Below are 16,667 nucleotides of genomic sequence, written 5' to 3'. Positions count from 1 at the left end.
CGCTGTGGATCGTCGGAATCGTCGTCCTGACGTCGTCTACCGTTCTCTATATCGCCAAGGCAGTTTGCTGGCCTGGAGGCGTTCGAAGGGAGTTCATACATCCGGTCAGAGCGAATTTTTTCGCCGCGCCCTTCGTAGCAGCTCTGCTGCTTCTCCTCGCGACTCCTCGACGGTGGATCGTCGGCAATGCAACTACGACGACCAATCAGACCAATCAGACCCTAAACGACTCGGAGGTGATAAGTAGCGTGTGAATTATGCACATAAATTAAAATGACGGGCATTTTAATTAGACCTTTTTGGAAATTGACGAAAAAACTCATCTGAGTCTTAATCACGTAACACCGTACATAGTCTACAAACGGGTGTCCTAAGGTCGATTTTTTAGATTTACATGAAGGCGCTCTTCTTCGTTGTGATGACGCCTCTGCTTGTGCTTGAGTTGTATCTATACGGCGCGTGGATGTACAGCCAAAAGAGGACACTGCGATCTGGCAATCCGGCATATCAACTAGCACTTGTAGGAAATTTTGTTGGAGCCAATTTGGCTGCTCAAGTTGGTCTCGACGAAATTGGTCTCTTTTTCTTTGCCGTTGGAACGCTGTACTATCTTCTCGTTTTTATCTCTATTTACCAGGTCATTTCTAGAGAAGTCGGCGGGGATTCCTTTGCCGGAAGAGATGCAGTGCATCGGCCTCACAGCAAGTTCCGGTCGATCGAACCGTTCCTACATCCGATTTTGTTTCTATTCATTGCTCCGCCGTCTGCTGCTGCTTTGGCTCGAACCCAGCTGACGTCTGACAAACAGATGGATCATCTCGCCAAATCGTTTTTCTTCATCTCTTTATTTCTCTTCCTGTCTCTTCTTCACTGTCTGATTCTATTTTTGAAACATACACCGTTCACTGTCAGTTACTGGGCCTATACGTTTCCAATGGCTGCACTTGGGAGCGGTGCAATTGAGTATGCAACGACAACAAAGTCAGACGTGGCGTTGTATTTCAGCCTAATATTAGCAGGTCTAGCAACAGCTGTAATATTGATTGTGGCCATACTGACGGTGTATAAGGCATTGGTGACTGACTTGCTGCCTAATGATCCTGTCATACACGTAGCCACGCAGCAAAGCAAGAGCAGAGAGAATGAAACAAATATGAACAGAGAGTCGACTGTGTAGAAGCAAATGAAAGCACATGTTGTTATTTTTGCAAGCTATGGTATGCTAGCTACACATGCGCGCTTAGCCTATATGCACCTAACCCCCCGAACGGAAAAGCGAACGGAAGAAACTAGGATGACCGACGCGACAGAGCGCAAGGAGCTCGAAGAGCCGGACAAGATCGAAGAGTTGCCCGATCCGCCGCCGCTGACAGCGATGATGTCGATGATAAACTTCCCGTTGCGTCGTCGCTTCTCTCGATGGCTCCGCCTGACGGAAGGCGTCACCGAAGACCGCTTTCTCGGCACGTTGGAAGGCCCCGAGCTCGATCAATTGCGAACGGACGCAAAAGGCATCGTCGAAGACGAAGAATGGTCCTTTGTTCTTCGCTTCAAAGTAGTCGTGTTCGGCGTTTCGCTCGGCCTCGCCGGTCAAGCGGGCCTCTGGAAAATCCTCGCCCACTCCGAAATGACGCGTCGCTTCGGAATTCCGTCGTTCATCAACGAAGTGCTGTGGATCGTCGGACTCCTCGTTCTCGTTGCGTCGACCATCTGCTACGTCATAAAGGGAATTCGTTGGTCCGGCGCCGTTTACAGGGAGTTCATACATCCGCTTCGAGTCAATTTTTTCGCCGCGCCTTTCATCGCTGCGATGCTGCTCCTGCTTGCGACGCCGCAGCGATTTATTATCGGGAATTCAGAGAGTCAAAGTAAAAATATGACCAACCAGGTATATAATGTATATGTCACCATAATATATGATATCAATAATTTCGCCGATTTCTTGCTAGACGCAACTTGCTGAAGAAAATTCACTGGACCACGTGAGTGTTCAAGATGTTAGATGGAGACATTGTTCCAATTTTTTCTTCACTAGCTGTATATGAAAATTGTCTTCTTTTTTGTGATGACGCCGCTGTTTGTGCTGGAGCTGTACCTGTATGGTGCGTGGATGTACAGCCGGAAGAGGAGTCTTCAATCAGGAAATCCAGCCTATCAGATGGCAGTTATCGGAAATTTCATTGGGGCCAATCTCGCTGCACAAGTCGGCCTTGAAGAAATAGGTATTTTGCTTTTTGCCGTAGGAACTCTCTATTATCTTCTCGTCTTCATATCGATTTATCAAGCTATATCCAGAGGCCATCAGGGTACCCCATCCCAAGATTCTCGTGAAGCCAAAACTACAAAATTCCAAGCCCTTGATTCTTCCCTGCATCCCATCTTGTTTCTCTTTGTCGCCCCACCTTCGGCTGCTGCATTGGCGCAGACTCAACTGACACCTGACAAGCAGATGAATTTTCTGGCTAAATCCTTTAATTTCATTTCCTTGTTCATCTTCCTATCGCTTGTTCGACATCTGTTACTTTTTGTCAAAGACACGCCGTTTTCTCTCAGCTACTGGGCCTACACGATGTCAATGGCTTCATTGGCAAGCAGCTTTATTGTATATGCTACGTCGACCAAGTCAACCGTGTCATTGTACATAGGTATTGCATTAGCTGCATTAGCGTCACTGCTCATCATAATTGTGGCAGTTCTAACCCTACATAAAGTGGCAACTGGCGGTCTGTTTCCTATTGACCCCGTTATTGCTGTTTCAGTGATATCCAAAGGCAAAGATAAGAAGAAAGAAGACATGCCAAAATCAAATGACGAAACAAAAAATCTATAATTATTATCATAAGTTTTCTCTGACACATGCAGTTAAAAACCTATAGGACACGAAAGAAAGAGACAAGGATGAAGCCATCACTTAATTAATTATTTATTAATTACGTCAGAAAGTTAATTAAATGTCTTTACCGAAGACGTGAAGTCTACGATTCATTCGCCTTCTCGTCGACGGAATAGCTATTCGGATCTGTCATTTGTCGAAATTCGCTCGGTTTGAGTGGGGGTAGTCCCTTCGTTCGATTGTAGGCTCTCGCCTTGTTCTGCAACGAATGGACTCTCTCGTTACCTCGATTCGCAGTAAGAAGAACCCATTACCGACCCAATCTTTCTTGCATCTCTTGTACGCTTCGAAGAAATCGGCGCATTTCACGCGATCGTATCCGTTGTCGTTTAGGCACTTATACGATGCCTTTGCTGCCTTAAAATACGCATTCAGAATGCGGTTTGCAGGCGCCATTTCACCTCTAGACACGGATTGTTCGCCGCGTCGTCCCACTGTGCCATCGCACGTGTAATCCGGGAGTGAAAGCGTTTAGCTAAAGACGTTGCGTCTACACCATTGTCAACTGAAAGAAAGCGTTTTGCGAGACGTCTCAAAGAATTCGCGCGTTGTGGCATTGGCGCCGTAGATTTCGCGTCACCAAATCGCCACGTGGCTTCAAACTTCTCATTGTCGACTGCGCATGTTCGCAGAGGGAGGGTTACCCACACACTAAATCGACATTCCTGAATAGCGTTCTCGTGTTTTCCCTTCTCGCGGGCTCCGTTGCCGTCAACAGACGACCGGAGAAGCGATCGGACACGTCGAGGCTATCGTAACGCGCGGAAAAGTCGATTCGACGACGGCATGGAGAAATTGGATATCAACGCGGCGTCGCCCGATCAGCTAATCGCCGTCACCGGCATGAAACCGGCGAGAGCGCTGGCAATAGTCGACTATCGAGAGGTGAGCGAGCGAGCAAGAGAGGGGCGGCGTCCTTTCTTCCCTTCTCTCGTCATCTCGCGCCCGTTTCCGCCCCCGATCTCATCTCACATCGTTTTTCTCGACAGCGAAACGGCCCCTTTGGAGAGATCGTCGATCTAATGAAAGTGCAAGGCGTCACGCGAACGTTCGTCGATTCGATTCGGTGAGTCAGACAGAGATTTCGCAAACGAAAAAAAGAAAACAAAAATCGCGACGAGTCATCACACACATTTCTTTCTAAATCGAAACGCGCGGGATTTCGTTCGACCAGTAACGAGCCTAAGACTTTTCGACGTAGCTGCTATGGTGCACGAATCCTTGGCGCGACGGAGGGAGGGTCGCACTGAAGCCAGGATGTGTCCCTCATCCTTTGCGGTGTCGAATCCCGTGCGCGGTTCTAGTCTCTGTCCTCGAGAAAGGAGCCCCCCTTTCTTCTCCCCCCGTGTCTCTAGGGAACACATACGAGATTTCGATAGCGTCTCCTTGGGCTCACTTCCGCCTAGGGTAGCTTTCCCCAGATGACCCAAAAACGCAAACACACGCCTCCGCATCCTAAGCGCTTCCCAGTTCGTTCGGTGAAGTTTGTGTGACGTCTTTCTCTCCCCCTCCTCCCCCTCCCCACCCCCGCCCGCTCTTTCGTTTAGGATGTATTTTCGTTCTGAGAACAAGCGAGAAATGACGCCGAGGCAACTTCGCGCGCGTCGTCGAAACGCTCATCGAGAACTCGAGTTCACCGGCACTCCAGATGCGGAGACACCAGAAGGGGGAGACAGTGGATCGCCCACTTGGATGGTCGCCACGGCAACGGGCTCAAATTGGGTAGGCGGGGAAGGAAAAAAATGAGATGGAAAACTATTTTTGAGACTTTGGTGGTTTTTTAGAGACGGAAAAGGGATCTATCACCTGTCGATAGTCCTTGTAGCGATTCGGAAAAGAAACGAAATCGATTGGAATCGACAGGATCATTCACGTGAGCAACTAACAAATAAATTAATAAATAGAAGATATTTATCCTATTTTTGATTTTTTAGCGGACCGTCCTTGTCGTTTTCGGTTCCCATGACGCCGCTGAAGAAGCGGTGCACGGTTCCCTTGGCGGAAAATGCGGAAACGTGGTTTCGAATGTTTAACGAATGGACGAGAGAGCAGAGGCGTACCGCACTGGATGAACTCGTCAATCGGTGAGAAATCAAGAAATCTTATTAAAGTGAATTTACATCTTCTCTCTTTAGATGCGACGCTTCGCTGCAGAGATTCTTGCTAGGAATCATCGAACCGCAATTCCAAAGAGATTTCATTTCGCTGCTACCAAAGGAACTCGCCTTTATTGTCTTGTCGTATTTGGAGCCAGACGATCTTCTCCGCGCCGCGCAGACGTGTCGCTATTGGAAGGCGTTGTGTGACGATAATCTGTGAGGAAAACCAATTGCCTTGGGTGTACTCCCAAATAATTGGTTTGGCTCGTCTGTTGTAGACTTTGGAAAGAAAAATGTCGATTGCATAACATTGACAGCTCTATTATGAATAAGACGACGAGCCGAAGAAAACTCATAGTGAAGTCATGGAAGCAGGTTCTTGTTCCACGCTGATCGACTGGCGAAATTGTTTGAATTCGTTTTTGAATTTTAGGTATATTTGACGAAGAGTAGAATTGAATGGAACTGGCAGCACGGAGCTCTAAAGAATCCTAAGATTTTAAAAGGACACGATGATCACGTGGTATGAACGTCGGGCGTGGAGGGAAAAAATCATATCTCTAGACGTTGCCTTTTCAGATAACGTGTCTCAAGTTCCACGGCAACAAGATAGTAAGCGGATCTGACGACACGACGCTAAAAATTTGGTCCGCATTAACGGGAAAAGTGAGCTCCGGTTTCGTATAGCTGTGTCCATCGTGGCTCATCTTCCTGATTTAGCAACTTCGAACTCTAACCGGGCATACGGGAGGCGTATGGTGTGCCCAGTTCGACGGAAACACAATCGTCAGCGGATCAACAGACCGAACTCTCAAGGTAGGGCGCACAAAGAATTAGAGATAGGCGTACTTCCTTAAAAACGTTCAGATGGAGACCTGACCTGAATGTAATCTTGAGTAACTCTTGTTTTCTTTCCTTCTATGAGGTTTGGAATGGCGAGACTGGCAATTGCATTCACACTCTCCACGGCCACTCGTCGACAGTTCGTTGCATGGCAATGCACGGGCAGACGGTGGTGAGCGGATCTCGCGACGCCACGCTGCGAGTGTGGGACATCGTAACGAGTCAATGCACGCACGTTCTCGTTGGTCACATGGCCGCAGTGAGATGGTGAGAAAGACGCGATAGACCGTTGAACGATGCGGAGATAGGTCCGTGCTATAGCGTCCAGTACGACGGCAAAAAAGTCGTCAGCGGTTCCTATGATTACACTGTCAAAGTGTGGGATCCAGAGTCGGAGCAATGTCTGCATACGCTGCAGGGTCACACGAATCGAGTTTACTCGTTGCAGGTGACTTCATTCGTCCGTACCACAATTATTTCCATCACTTCTTCTGCGTATCTAGTTCGATGGTGTTCACATCGTTAGCGGTTCGCTCGATACGTCGATTCGCGTTTGGAATGCCGAAAGCGGAAATTGCGTTCATACTTTAGTGGGTAAAGGAGCTCCCATGCGCGCAGATCAAAGTACGCGAAATGCGAGTCTGTTTCAACGCTAGGCCACCAGTCGCTGACAAGCGGAATGGAACTCAAGAACAATATTTTGGTGTCTGGAAATGCAGACTCAACTGTGAAGGCAAGTTTGAGTCTGGAAAAAAAAGGGGAGACATTTGATTGGTTCGCTCTCAGGTGTGGAATATCAACACTGGATATTGTCTGCATACTCTTCAGGGCTCGAATAAACATCACAGTGCTGTAACGTCTCTGCAATTCAGCGAAAATTTCGTGGTGACCAGCTCCGACGACGGTACAGTCAAATTATGGGACATCAAAACGGGCGAGTTTATTCGCAATCTGGTGCAGCTGGACAGCGGAGGGAGTGGTAAGAGAAAAGAGTCTCCGAAAGCAGGAGTCAGGAGTCTTTTTTCTGTGTTGTTTAGGTGGCGTTGTATGGAGAGTGCAGTGTAGTGACAAAAAACTTGTTTGCGCAGTTGGCAGCCGAAACGGGACAGAAGATACAAAATTGTTGGTTCTCGACTTCGATGTCTAGTGTCGTACTCAAGATTGCATAAACACGAAACCGTAGATTGCGTGCGTTTGTACATTTACAGCCTTTCGCTTTTGTATACACGTAACAATGAGCCTTATTTACATAGCGTGCTATGTCTTCGCTGCCGGGACTTCGGTTTCGTAGCAACAGCAGGCAATCCCACCGCGTCGCGTCGTTTGTTGATTCTCGCTCTTGGATATGGCGGCCGTCGCTCCTCGCAAGTCGGACACGAGCCAGGGCACGTACACGTTTTCGTCTCAGCCGAGAACGGTGCCCCAGCGAAAGAAATATCGCGACGTTGTGGCGACGCAGTGAGAGAAAAGGCAAAACCAAACAAAACAGGAAAACGATCTTTCCCTCTTTAGAGACGACCCCGTACCGTACGGCAACATCATGTACGACCGGCGCATCGTTCGCGGCAACACGTACGCACAGCACACGCTCCCCGCCGTAAGAAAATCCGAACACGGGGCCCCCCCTGGTAAAATGACAGCACTTCGTTCGTCTAGTCGGCTCAGCCCGATCCCATCGAAATCCAGCGCCAACAGGAAGCGCGACGCCGCGCGGCGGCGCGTCGTCGCGCACGGCAGCATCTCAAACCTCGAAGTCCCGATCCGGTCGAAGGCCGAAAGCACATCGACGTTCAGACGGAGCTCTATCTCGAAGAGCTAAGCGATCGGGTCGAAGAGGCCGAAGCCGAAACGCAGACCGACGCCTTCTTGGATCGGCCGCCAACGCCGCTATTCGTGCCGGCGAAGACGGGCGTCGATGTGGCCACGCAGATCGAGGAGGGAGACGTAAGGATTTTTTGTTAGTTAGAGAAGAGAAATAATCGCTGGTTATCGGACTGACTGACTGGCTGACTAAAGCGTTTTTTTCTAAATTTGAGTACAGCCAGTCAGTACTATAGGCCAGTCAATTGGCCAATCTAGTTTTGTTTCCTATGAGACCTTGACGTTATTTAATTTTTTAGCTGTTTGATTTTGATATTGAAGTGAAGCCAATTCTCGAAGTTTTGGTTGGCAAGACAATGGAGCAGGCGCTGTTGGAAGTGATGGAGGAAGAGGAACTGGCGGCGCTTCGACAGCGGCAGCGAGAATTCGAGCAGATTCGTCACGCCGAGTTGGTCGAGACGCAGCGACTTGAGGAGCAGGATCGTCGTCATCGCGAGGAGAAGGAACGAAGAATGGCGCAGGAAAGGAAGAGAGTGATAGAGGAAAGGGAAACGATGGAGAAAATAGCCGCTAGGGCATTTGCTCAGGTAAAAATTGCGAGATTTGCGACGCCTTTTTTTAACAATTTTCTTCCAGAGCTACCTTGAAGATTTGGTTCCTTCTGTGTTTAATACACTGGACATGCATGGTTACTTCTATGATCAAGTTGAACGGGAGGTGGAGACGTCCTTCTTGCCTTGGCTTGTGGAAAGAGTGAGCGGCTCTCTTAATCAGACGTCTGTTGCACATGCTATTTTGGACGGTGAGGCGGCTGGCCTTTCTGTGTGTCTCTATTTTAGTCTAAGTGCGTTTTAGGTATTGTCAGGGATGTTGTAAAGAAGCGCGCTCAGGCATACAAAGGGCAGGGTCCGGACATCTGGAGAAATTTGGAAAAGGAAGAGCAGAAGGATGAGAAAGCCGATGCAAAGGAAGGCAAAGAGGACGTTGTTGAACGCCAGGAAGAGGGAGATGGCACAGTCAAGGAAGAAATCAAAGAAGAAGTCAAGGAAGACGTCAAGGAAGACGTCAAGGAAGACGTCAAGGAAGATGTCAAGGAAGATGTCAAGGAAGATGTCAAGGAAGAGGTGAAGGAAGATGTCAAGGAAGATGTCAAGGAAGAGGTGAAGGAAGAAGCAAAAGAAATCAAGGAAGAGGCTAAAGAAGAAGTCAAAGAAGAGGTCAAAGAGGAAGCGGTGGTGAAGGAAGAAGAGGTAAAGGCCGAGGAGAAGACTGAAGGCAAAGACGAGCAGGATGAGGACGTCAGCGCCAAAGAGGAGAAAAAAGAAGAGGCAACGGAAAGCGAAGACAAACCAGTTGAAGTTGAGACTGAAGCAACGGTTGAAAAAGCGGCCAACGACGCGGAAGCGGAGGAAAACGTAGAAAAAACAAAAGATGCAGGTGGAGATGAAAAGGAAGCGGCGGCACCTTCTCAGCCTGCAGATTCCGAAAGAGATGCTGAAAATAAAAGCGAGGATAACGTTGGCGAGGAGAAGGCAGGAGATGCCGAAGGAACGGGGGGTGAAGTTGCTTGAAAATTAGCATAGCATGCAGCGTAAACGTAGAGCATTCTTTTCAATCACGATTTGTTACTGTACAGAGGTGCAAAGGGCGTGTCGACTTTTGGCGCACGTGAGAACGTTTCCATTTCGAGCCAATCACGAGCGGGGCGGATCCAACATGCGCAGTGATCAGAATTTAAACGCCCGGCCTCTTTTTTACTGGTAACTGCACGCCAGCGAAAGCTCGACGAAGCAGTACGACGCTAGGCAAAAGCCGCAAAGACAACAAAGCCGTATAGTAAGTCACTCGGCCAGCGTGACGTCACACTAACGTACGTTTTCATTTTCTTTCGCCTTTTTTTCTAGCTCCTACTTCGCGAAAAGGCGTGACCGTTGCGAAAATGCCGAAAGCAGTACGTCTAGAGTCGCAGTCGTCTTCCAAATCAATTGGCCGCTCGCTCTCCGAGGCCCGCAGGGCGCCACGACGCGAATTTGGCCGTTTTCTAACTCCGCCCTTCGTTTTTTCCTAGATCAACGTCCGAGTTACGACGATGGACGCCGAGCTGGAGTTCGCCATCCAGCCGACGACCACCGGAAAGCAGCTTTTCGACCAGGTACGCGGCGAAATCGAGAAAGGGAGGGGGGGCCCTTCTTGGGAACCGAAGAGAAACGCCTGCATACGGCGTCAAGAGGAGCCGCACGCCACATTCACACGGCGCGTGCATAAATCAATCCTAATTCGATCGTAGGTCGTGAAAACGATCGGCTTGCGCGAAATCTGGTTTTTCGGGCTACAGTACGTCGACGGAAAAGGCTTGTCCACGTGGCTCAAGCTCAACAAGAAGGTAGGCGTCGCGCAAATTCCCGAGTTCTCCGCTTGCATTTCGCGGTTCGTCTCTCGGGGCACCCGTTTACGCATGGGGCGTGATTCGACGGACCGGGGGGGCCCCACCCCTCTGTTTACTGTGTTACGGGGGCGGGACCTCCGCCCGCCCGATCTCATCGTTTCTCGCGCGCAGGTGGCGAGTCAGGACGTGCGCAAGGAGTCGCCGCTTCAGTTCAAATTTCGAGTCAAGTTTTTTCCCGAGGACGTCACTGAGGAACTCATTCAGGAGGTTACCCAGGTGACGAGCGAGAAGGCGGCTGGCTGCACGTGGACGGAAATTTGGTCATGGACGCGTTCGTTTTTTTAGAGGCTCTTCTTTCTTCAAATCAAGGAGGCTATCTTAGTCGATGACGTCTATTGTCCGCCTGAAACGGCCGTACTTCTCTGTTCCTATGCTGTATGAGATGATTTCGGGTGGTGGTGGTCATGTCTCGATTCTTTCTTTCTAAGGTTCAAGCCAAGTATGGGGACTACAATCCTGACACTCACAGGAAAGGTTTTCTAGTGAACGAGAAGCTTCTGCCACAAAGGTGCGCGCAGCGTAAAACTATTTCTTATAGAAATTTTTTAAATTTTTAATATTTTTAGAGTGATTGAACAACATAAGTTGACCAAGGAACAGTGGGAAGAGCGCATTGTGAATTGGTACGCCGAACACAAGTCAATGTTGAGGTATCAATAACAACAATAAATAAATAAATAAATAAATAATGCATGTTCTAAAGAGAGGATGCCATGATGGAATACCTCAAGATTGCTCAAGACTTGGAGATGTACGGTGTTAATTATTTTGAAATAAAGAACAAGAAGGGAACGGATCTGTGGCTTGGCGTCGACGCTCTCGGACTCAACGTCTACGAACACGAGGACAGGTGCGTTTCTCTGTCGAAAGAACGCGCGGAAACACGCGTCAGAATTCTTCTCTAGACTGACACCGAAAATCGGGTTTCCTTGGAGCGAAATTCGAAACATTTCGTTCAATGACAAGAAATTCGTTATCAAGCCTATCGACAAGAAAGCGCCTGTATGTAAAAAATGGTGGAATGTTTCCCTGTGCTCTATTTTCTCCCCTTTTAGGATTTTGTCTTCTATGCGCCACGCCTGCGCATCAATAAGCGCATCCTAGCGCTCTGCATGGGCAATCACGAGTTGTACATGCGTCGTCGCAAGCCGGACACGATTGAAGTTCAGCAGATGAAGGCTCAAGCGCGCGAGGACAAGCACACCAAGCAGATGGAACGGTGGGTGCCATAGAACAGAAAAATAGTTAGACGCACCTTCCACAGGGTTTATTGGATTTAGTACATAGTAGTATCTTGCTTTTAAGACCGTATCTCTTTAGAGAGCAGCCTCACTATATAGAAAGGGTTAGTTTTTTTGTATTAGAATTGAATTGCATAGACAGGTGGTTCTTGGTCACAGAAACGTAGATGGTTTATCACCAGATTTTCTTTATGACTTTGATTTCCTTCTACGCAGGGCTCAGCTGGAGAAGGAAAAGCTGGCCAGGGAAGACGCCGAGAAACAAAGACGGGAGATGGAAGAAAAAGTGAGGAAATTCGAAGAGGAAGCAAAGGCTGCTCAGGAAGGTGAGAAGAAAGTCGGATTTCTGATTCAGCTCAATTGCACGACGCTTCGTTTCTGTTTCTCTAGCTTTGGCAAAGTCGGAGGAGACGTCTCGTCTTTTGGAAGAGCAAGCGCGACAGGCGGCCGAGGAAGCAAAACGATTGGAAGAAGAGCGTGCCAAGGTTGAGCAAGAGAAACGACAGGTAGAGGTAGAAGCAGAAGCCACCGCACAAGAAAAGGAAGTTCTGGTATTAGTACACGTGACGTGTAGTTTAAAGGAAAGTCACATGCGAAAATTAGATGGCCAAAGCTCGAGAGGGAGAAGAAATGGCTGAAAAGGCCAGAAAGATGGCAGAAGAGGCTGAGAGGAAAAAACAGGAAGCGGAAAGACTTCAGAGAGAGGTTAGCATGAGGATAGTATCTTTTTTTCTATTGATAGATAATCTATTTTAGCTTGAAGCCGCTTCTCAGGCCGCTCAGGCTGCTCAGGCCGCTCAGGCTGCTCAGGCCGCTCAAGCCGCCCAGGCTGCCGCTCAATATACTCCAACTCCTTCTCAGGGGCCAATGGTCCAAGAGTTCACCCACGCGGACGACAATGAAAACGATGAAGAAGGTAGCTCCGAATTGGTGATGTCCGAGGGTTTGTTAGGCGTGGGAAGCGAAGTCAATCGTCTCACGGCAGCCGAGAAGAGCAAGCGAATGCAAGAGCAACTTAAGGTAGGGGATATGCCAATGGGAGACTTTCTAGTATCGTGAGGGACGTGAGTGCGTTAGAAATTGACTAGCGAGCTTTCGGTCGCGAAAGACGACGCCAAGACGACGAAGATGGATCAACTCCACGCCGAGAATCGACGAAAGGGAGTAGATAAGTACAAGACGTTGAAGTTGATCCGCGCTGGTAATACCAAGCAGAGAATTGACGAATTTGAGAAGATGTAGATCTGGAAACTGTATGACCGGCTTCAATCTGCTGAATTATGGTTATTGATGTCGCGTGTTTTCTTCTCCTTCTCTCTGTTCTTTTTCCCTTTTTTATTGCAGTGGTAGCTGCTTGATTGTCGCGCGTTTTGTCTGTGTTTCTTTAATGTTTCTGTTTGTCTGCGTGTGTTCATAACGAAATTAAATGTTGTCCTTTTTTTACGTTCTGTAGGATTTCGCGACGTTTTGGCAAGGGTGCTACAGTTGGACACAAGAAAACGTTAAATGTTCTAAGAAAAAAATGGACGCCCTTAATTAAGGAGGGCTCCACTTCATAAAAGTAACGTTTTTCTTTAGCTAAAACATTGAAGAGGACGAGCTTGTGACTCTTTCAGTATGCTGTCCACCGAGAAAGAGGTTCCTTTTCCTGCATCTTGTTATTCGATTTAACGATTTTCTCTTCCTCAGTGCTTGTTGTAGCGCTGCTCAGGCTATCAAATCTTGATCTCCACCGCCCACCTGTCCACTGAACGGTGTCATAGTTATCGACGGATGTGTCAATGGAGTCCGCAATTGTTGTCCTTGATAGGACGGGGGGCGGTAAGTGGGGATTAAACGTGCCGTAGCTGGTATCCAGATCGTCAGTGGCAGAGCGATCTGATCCCTGAACGCAGCGCTGCCACAGGGTGCTTTTGCTGTAGAGTATTCCGTTAAAGAGCGCTTGCAGAGGATTCACAGTCGCCTAGAGAAAGTTGTCAAATTACGTGTGTTTAAAATAGTATATAGTGGCCAAACCTCTACAATCCAAAGATTGAAATGCTCAATTCGGTGAACGCAAGGCACGTGGGGAGAAAAGATTTCCAAGCATAGATTGACAATAGTGGGTGTCCAGCTGAAATTTTTTTATCAGAATTATTGACAATGACCATATAAACAAGGAAGTATACCAGAGGTAGAATACTGCAACAAATAGAAAGAACTTGATTTTAACTATGGTCATCATTCGTCTTTCCATATCAGCCAGGACGCCACCTCCTGACACGAATTCTTTGGCTAAATTATGTATTTAGGATGAGAAAATGCAAGAGGAATTGTTGACTTACTGTGCCTTGAAGCCAGAGTGTATACAAGAGGCAAGAAGAGAATGGCGATCACAATTGGCACCAGAAAAGTAAGACGGTATATAGTGCTACTTGTGCTATTGACACACGTCACACTATGCCGTAAAAAAGGATAGTTTAGTAAGTACAAGAAACGCCTTAGTTAGTTAGTGCTTTACTTTATTTTATTATCTTCCCATTCAAAGAGACTTAGAAGGGCGACCGCTGTTAGAAGAGACACAAATGTCCAAGTCACAAAATGATATAATTGAAGACTCCTGCAAAAATAGGAGTAAATTTGAACCAAAATATTGACAATACGGTATGCAACCTTGATCTTTCTGTCATGTATGAGTAAATGTCAATGGCATACCAACATGACCAAAAAAAGGTGTTCAAGTACCCAAAAGTGATAAGGCCCTTGTTAAAATGAAATCGCCATCACTGCATAAATAATAATAATTTCCAAAAACTACCTCCAAAGCAATGACATAAGGAGCGTTTTCTAAACCAGGCAAACAGCCCTGATCGCTCGGAATGTTGTACCAAATAGCGGATCTTCCAATAACGCCTAAAAAATATCAAAAAATAGTATCATGTACTCGGACTCTAGGGATCCCCGGCACATGACTATCGCGTGACGCACTCGCGATCGCAGTGCCAGTAATAACTTTCTTTCTCATACTATACGTTCATACCGATGCACGCCAGAACGTCCGTTATGCCAAGACACGAAACGATGTGCTGCTGCTGTTTCGACAGATAAAAGCCGACGCTCCAGCCGGAGACAACCGCCGTCTCGCGCGACCGCCGGCAGAGCGTCGAGATAAGATAGATAGCGCCCAGAAGGCCGACGCTGGCGCAGCCCATGCAGATAGCCAGAAATTCTTTCCTGTCTTCAGGAAGCAGTTGGTTACAGGCCAGCCGGTGTAACGTCGCCATTCTACGTCAACCCGGATACGTCGCGGTGGCATCCCGGATAGGTGCTAAAAATTCCTTTATCCGAAAAGTAAGCTAGAATAAGTCAAAATCTTTTTTAAAATCGTCTAACTGAAAAGAACTGGTTGTGTAAATAAGTTTATCTAGTTAGAACGACTGCGCATGTTCGCTGGAAAACGCTAGAAAACTCTAGAGAAAGAGGATGGCAGAGGTCGATCTAAACCGGTGTTACAATCGTGGCTGCGGAAAGACGTACAGCGACGACGATAACCACGAAAGTTCGTAAAAACGAGGCCCCTTTTTTGCCATGAACCACGTGGCGCTTTTCTCGTCGCAGAAGCCTGCCGATTTCACCCCGGCGACCCTTTCTTTCACGACGCATACAAAGTGAGCTAAGCTGCCGATCGGCGTCGAGAATGACAAAGAATCTTCCTAGGGATGGAACTGTTGCCAGAAGAAGAGCGTCGATTTTACAGAATTCCTAAATATTCCGGTGAGTTTGGGACCCCATGCAGTATCGTACCGTGGTGTTGAGACGTCTCTTTCTCTAGGGTTGCACCGTATCGTTTCACTCTAACGTAAAACCTCCTGAAGCAGAGAAACCGGCCAAAGAAAAAGCCATGGCTTCAGGAGAGGTAAAGCCTATTCGTTGCGTTTAGACATTTGAAATGGAATGTAGAGCTGGTTTTTAGGTACTATCAGTAGGCACGGAGAAGAGAATGGACAAGTCTCCTATCGAAAGAGAGGAAAGACCAAGGTGCAGTTCCTACTTTGTGAGTGAGGTGGAGTGGGGATCTTTTCTACGTGAATTTCTAGTGACGATTTACCTATGATGTCTATCAAGTCATCAGTTGGATCAACACTGAAGAGCGCTTTGACTCGATTCAAAGCCCAAGCCAATGACCAAGGCAGGAAGGGAGCAACGCAAAGAAAACGCCTTTGTATCACAACACGGTTTTAGGGACACGTGCTGATGTAGAATCCAAGCCTCTTGTGTGTACTAATAGAGGATGTGGCAAGGTAAATCGCTCGCCACGTTAGATGATCTCGCTAACGCTCGGTCTTTTCTTCAAGTCTCAGCTAGACGTTTCTGATGAGGACGTCTGTGTTTATCATCCTGGCTTTCCCATATTTCACGAAGGGTACACACAGCAAGCAGTCAAATTTAATTTTTATTATTATTTTAATTTTTAGGATGAAGTACTGGTCCTGCTGCCAACACAAGACGTCCGACTTCGACCAATTCCTCAAGCAAAAAGAATGCGCAAAGGGTGATCATAAGTGGGCGAGTGCAAAAGTAATCACAAACATAGGATAAATGAATAAATGGATGAGTTCCTTGACGCTCTTCTCATCTCTAGGAAGCAGCTAAAATTCTTTCGCCATGCAGGTGGGGACTTCCTCTATCTAATAAGTAAGATTTTACTCAATCCTCCTTTTTCCCAGATACGATTTCTTTCAGAGCGGCGGCTGGGTGACGTTGTGCATCTATGCCAAAAATGCGCTTCCTGACGAGACACGCTTCGACGCCAATTCCACTGTGGTAACTGTTTGCATTACACATTAGTACACATACCGTGAGAAACTCTACTAAAGAGCTTTGCATTTCGAAAACACTCGAGATTAGGAAGAGGATATCCGCGACCTTTGAATTCTTAGTCGTCTCATTCTCGTCTCGTTTCTTATAGCTGAAAGCTCATGTTGTGTACGAGTTTGGGCAAAAATCCGTCGACTATTCGTGGAATCTCTTTGGGGTTAGTCAGTTTTGCATTCCAGATCACCGAGTTACGCGTTCTTTTTTCTCTCTCTCCCCACACCAGGTCATCGATCCTCAGAAAAGTTCCGCCAGCCTTCTGGGAACGAAAATCGAATTGAAACTGAAAAAGGCAAGTGCGACAAATTGGCGCACCTTAGAGCACCGAAAGTAGCCTCCCTTCCCGGAAAAAAAACCCCCTTCAAAGAACGAACTCGAATCCTTCTTTCTCTCTACTTCTAATATATCTATATTGTCCTCTACAAGACGACCTTGTTTCCTTGTTTCTCTCAACCGCGCGAATACCAAAC

General features: G+C 47.5%; 6 protein-coding genes across 7 annotated transcripts; 5 read left to right on the top strand and 1 right to left on the bottom strand.

Moving 5' to 3' along the window:
- The first annotated feature begins 1,294 nt into the window (after positions 1 to 1,294).
- LOC136193020 (uncharacterized) lies at positions 1,295 to 2,830 on the top strand. The gene is made up of 3 exons (XM_065981809.1): positions 1,295 to 1,888; positions 1,950 to 1,982; positions 2,036 to 2,830. Exons 1-3 carry the CDS (start codon positions 1,295 to 1,297, stop codon positions 2,828 to 2,830), a joined length of 1,422 nt encoding a protein of 473 aa, XP_065837881.1.
- Positions 2,831 to 3,497: 667 nt separating this feature from the next.
- LOC136193295 (F-box/WD repeat-containing protein 7-like) lies at positions 3,498 to 7,088 on the top strand. Its single transcript, XM_065982157.1, has 16 exons — positions 3,498 to 3,778; positions 3,883 to 3,959; positions 4,441 to 4,615; positions 4,678 to 4,766; positions 4,828 to 4,977; positions 5,029 to 5,208; positions 5,271 to 5,367; positions 5,426 to 5,515; positions 5,572 to 5,658; positions 5,713 to 5,808; positions 5,918 to 6,102; positions 6,157 to 6,283; positions 6,339 to 6,429; positions 6,492 to 6,568; positions 6,622 to 6,814; positions 6,873 to 7,088. Exons 1-16 carry the CDS (start codon positions 3,680 to 3,682, stop codon positions 6,980 to 6,982), a joined length of 1,923 nt encoding a protein of 640 aa, XP_065838229.1. The 5' UTR covers positions 3,498 to 3,679; the 3' UTR covers positions 6,983 to 7,088.
- A 23-nt stretch (positions 7,089 to 7,111) lies between these two features.
- LOC136193298 (radial spoke head protein 3 homolog B-like) lies at positions 7,112 to 9,289 on the top strand. The gene is made up of 6 exons (XM_065982160.1): positions 7,112 to 7,293; positions 7,348 to 7,432; positions 7,492 to 7,779; positions 7,956 to 8,243; positions 8,293 to 8,458; positions 8,512 to 9,289. The coding sequence occupies exons 1-6, from the start codon at positions 7,181 to 7,183 to the stop codon at positions 9,225 to 9,227; spliced, it is 1,656 nt and encodes a 551-aa protein (XP_065838232.1). The 5' UTR covers positions 7,112 to 7,180; the 3' UTR covers positions 9,228 to 9,289.
- Positions 9,290 to 9,362: 73 nt separating this feature from the next.
- Positions 9,363 to 12,786, top strand: LOC136193293 (radixin-like). 2 transcript variants are annotated; one of them, XM_065982156.1, is made up of 16 exons: positions 9,364 to 9,492; positions 9,561 to 9,607; positions 9,725 to 9,808; positions 9,944 to 10,039; positions 10,214 to 10,318; positions 10,388 to 10,477; positions 10,531 to 10,610; positions 10,669 to 10,752; positions 10,806 to 10,952; positions 11,008 to 11,104; positions 11,158 to 11,321; positions 11,560 to 11,669; positions 11,734 to 11,894; positions 11,947 to 12,048; positions 12,100 to 12,363; positions 12,421 to 12,786. In XM_065982156.1, exons 2-16 carry the CDS (start codon positions 9,596 to 9,598, stop codon positions 12,583 to 12,585), a joined length of 1,761 nt encoding a protein of 586 aa, XP_065838228.1. In that variant the 5' UTR covers positions 9,364 to 9,492; positions 9,561 to 9,595; the 3' UTR covers positions 12,586 to 12,786. The 2 variants fall into 2 exon arrangements, with proteins under 2 accessions (XP_065838227.1, XP_065838228.1); XM_065982155.1 differs by having other exon boundaries at positions 9,363 to 9,492; positions 9,944 to 10,318.
- Positions 12,787 to 12,828: 42 nt separating this feature from the next.
- Positions 12,829 to 14,635, bottom strand: LOC136193301 (G-protein coupled receptor 143-like). The gene is made up of 8 exons (XM_065982164.1): positions 14,363 to 14,635; positions 14,141 to 14,235; positions 13,996 to 14,084; positions 13,844 to 13,942; positions 13,668 to 13,780; positions 13,512 to 13,617; positions 13,360 to 13,456; positions 12,829 to 13,306 (listed from the first exon to the last, which is right to left on the bottom strand). Exons 1-8 carry the CDS (start codon positions 14,604 to 14,606, stop codon positions 12,956 to 12,958), a joined length of 1,194 nt encoding a protein of 397 aa, XP_065838236.1. The 5' UTR covers positions 14,607 to 14,635; the 3' UTR covers positions 12,829 to 12,955.
- Positions 14,337 to 16,622, top strand: LOC136193302 (cysteine and histidine-rich domain-containing protein 1-like). Its single transcript, XM_065982165.1, has 14 exons — positions 14,337 to 14,673; positions 14,751 to 14,881; positions 14,941 to 14,990; positions 15,040 to 15,096; positions 15,155 to 15,238; positions 15,296 to 15,360; positions 15,420 to 15,511; positions 15,565 to 15,623; positions 15,678 to 15,745; positions 15,798 to 15,900; positions 15,965 to 15,993; positions 16,050 to 16,146; positions 16,292 to 16,357; positions 16,424 to 16,622. The coding sequence occupies exons 2-14, from the start codon at positions 14,806 to 14,808 to the stop codon at positions 16,529 to 16,531; spliced, it is 954 nt and encodes a 317-aa protein (XP_065838237.1). The 5' UTR covers positions 14,337 to 14,673; positions 14,751 to 14,805; the 3' UTR covers positions 16,532 to 16,622.
- Positions 16,623 to 16,667: the final 45 nt, after the last annotated feature.

The sequence above is a fragment of the Oscarella lobularis genome, chromosome 11 (assembly GCF_947507565.1).
Source record: "Oscarella lobularis chromosome 11, ooOscLobu1.1, whole genome shotgun sequence".
NCBI lineage: Eukaryota > Metazoa > Porifera > Homoscleromorpha > Homosclerophorida > Oscarellidae > Oscarella > Oscarella lobularis.
This window is presented reverse-complemented; position numbering and strand designations above follow the sequence as displayed.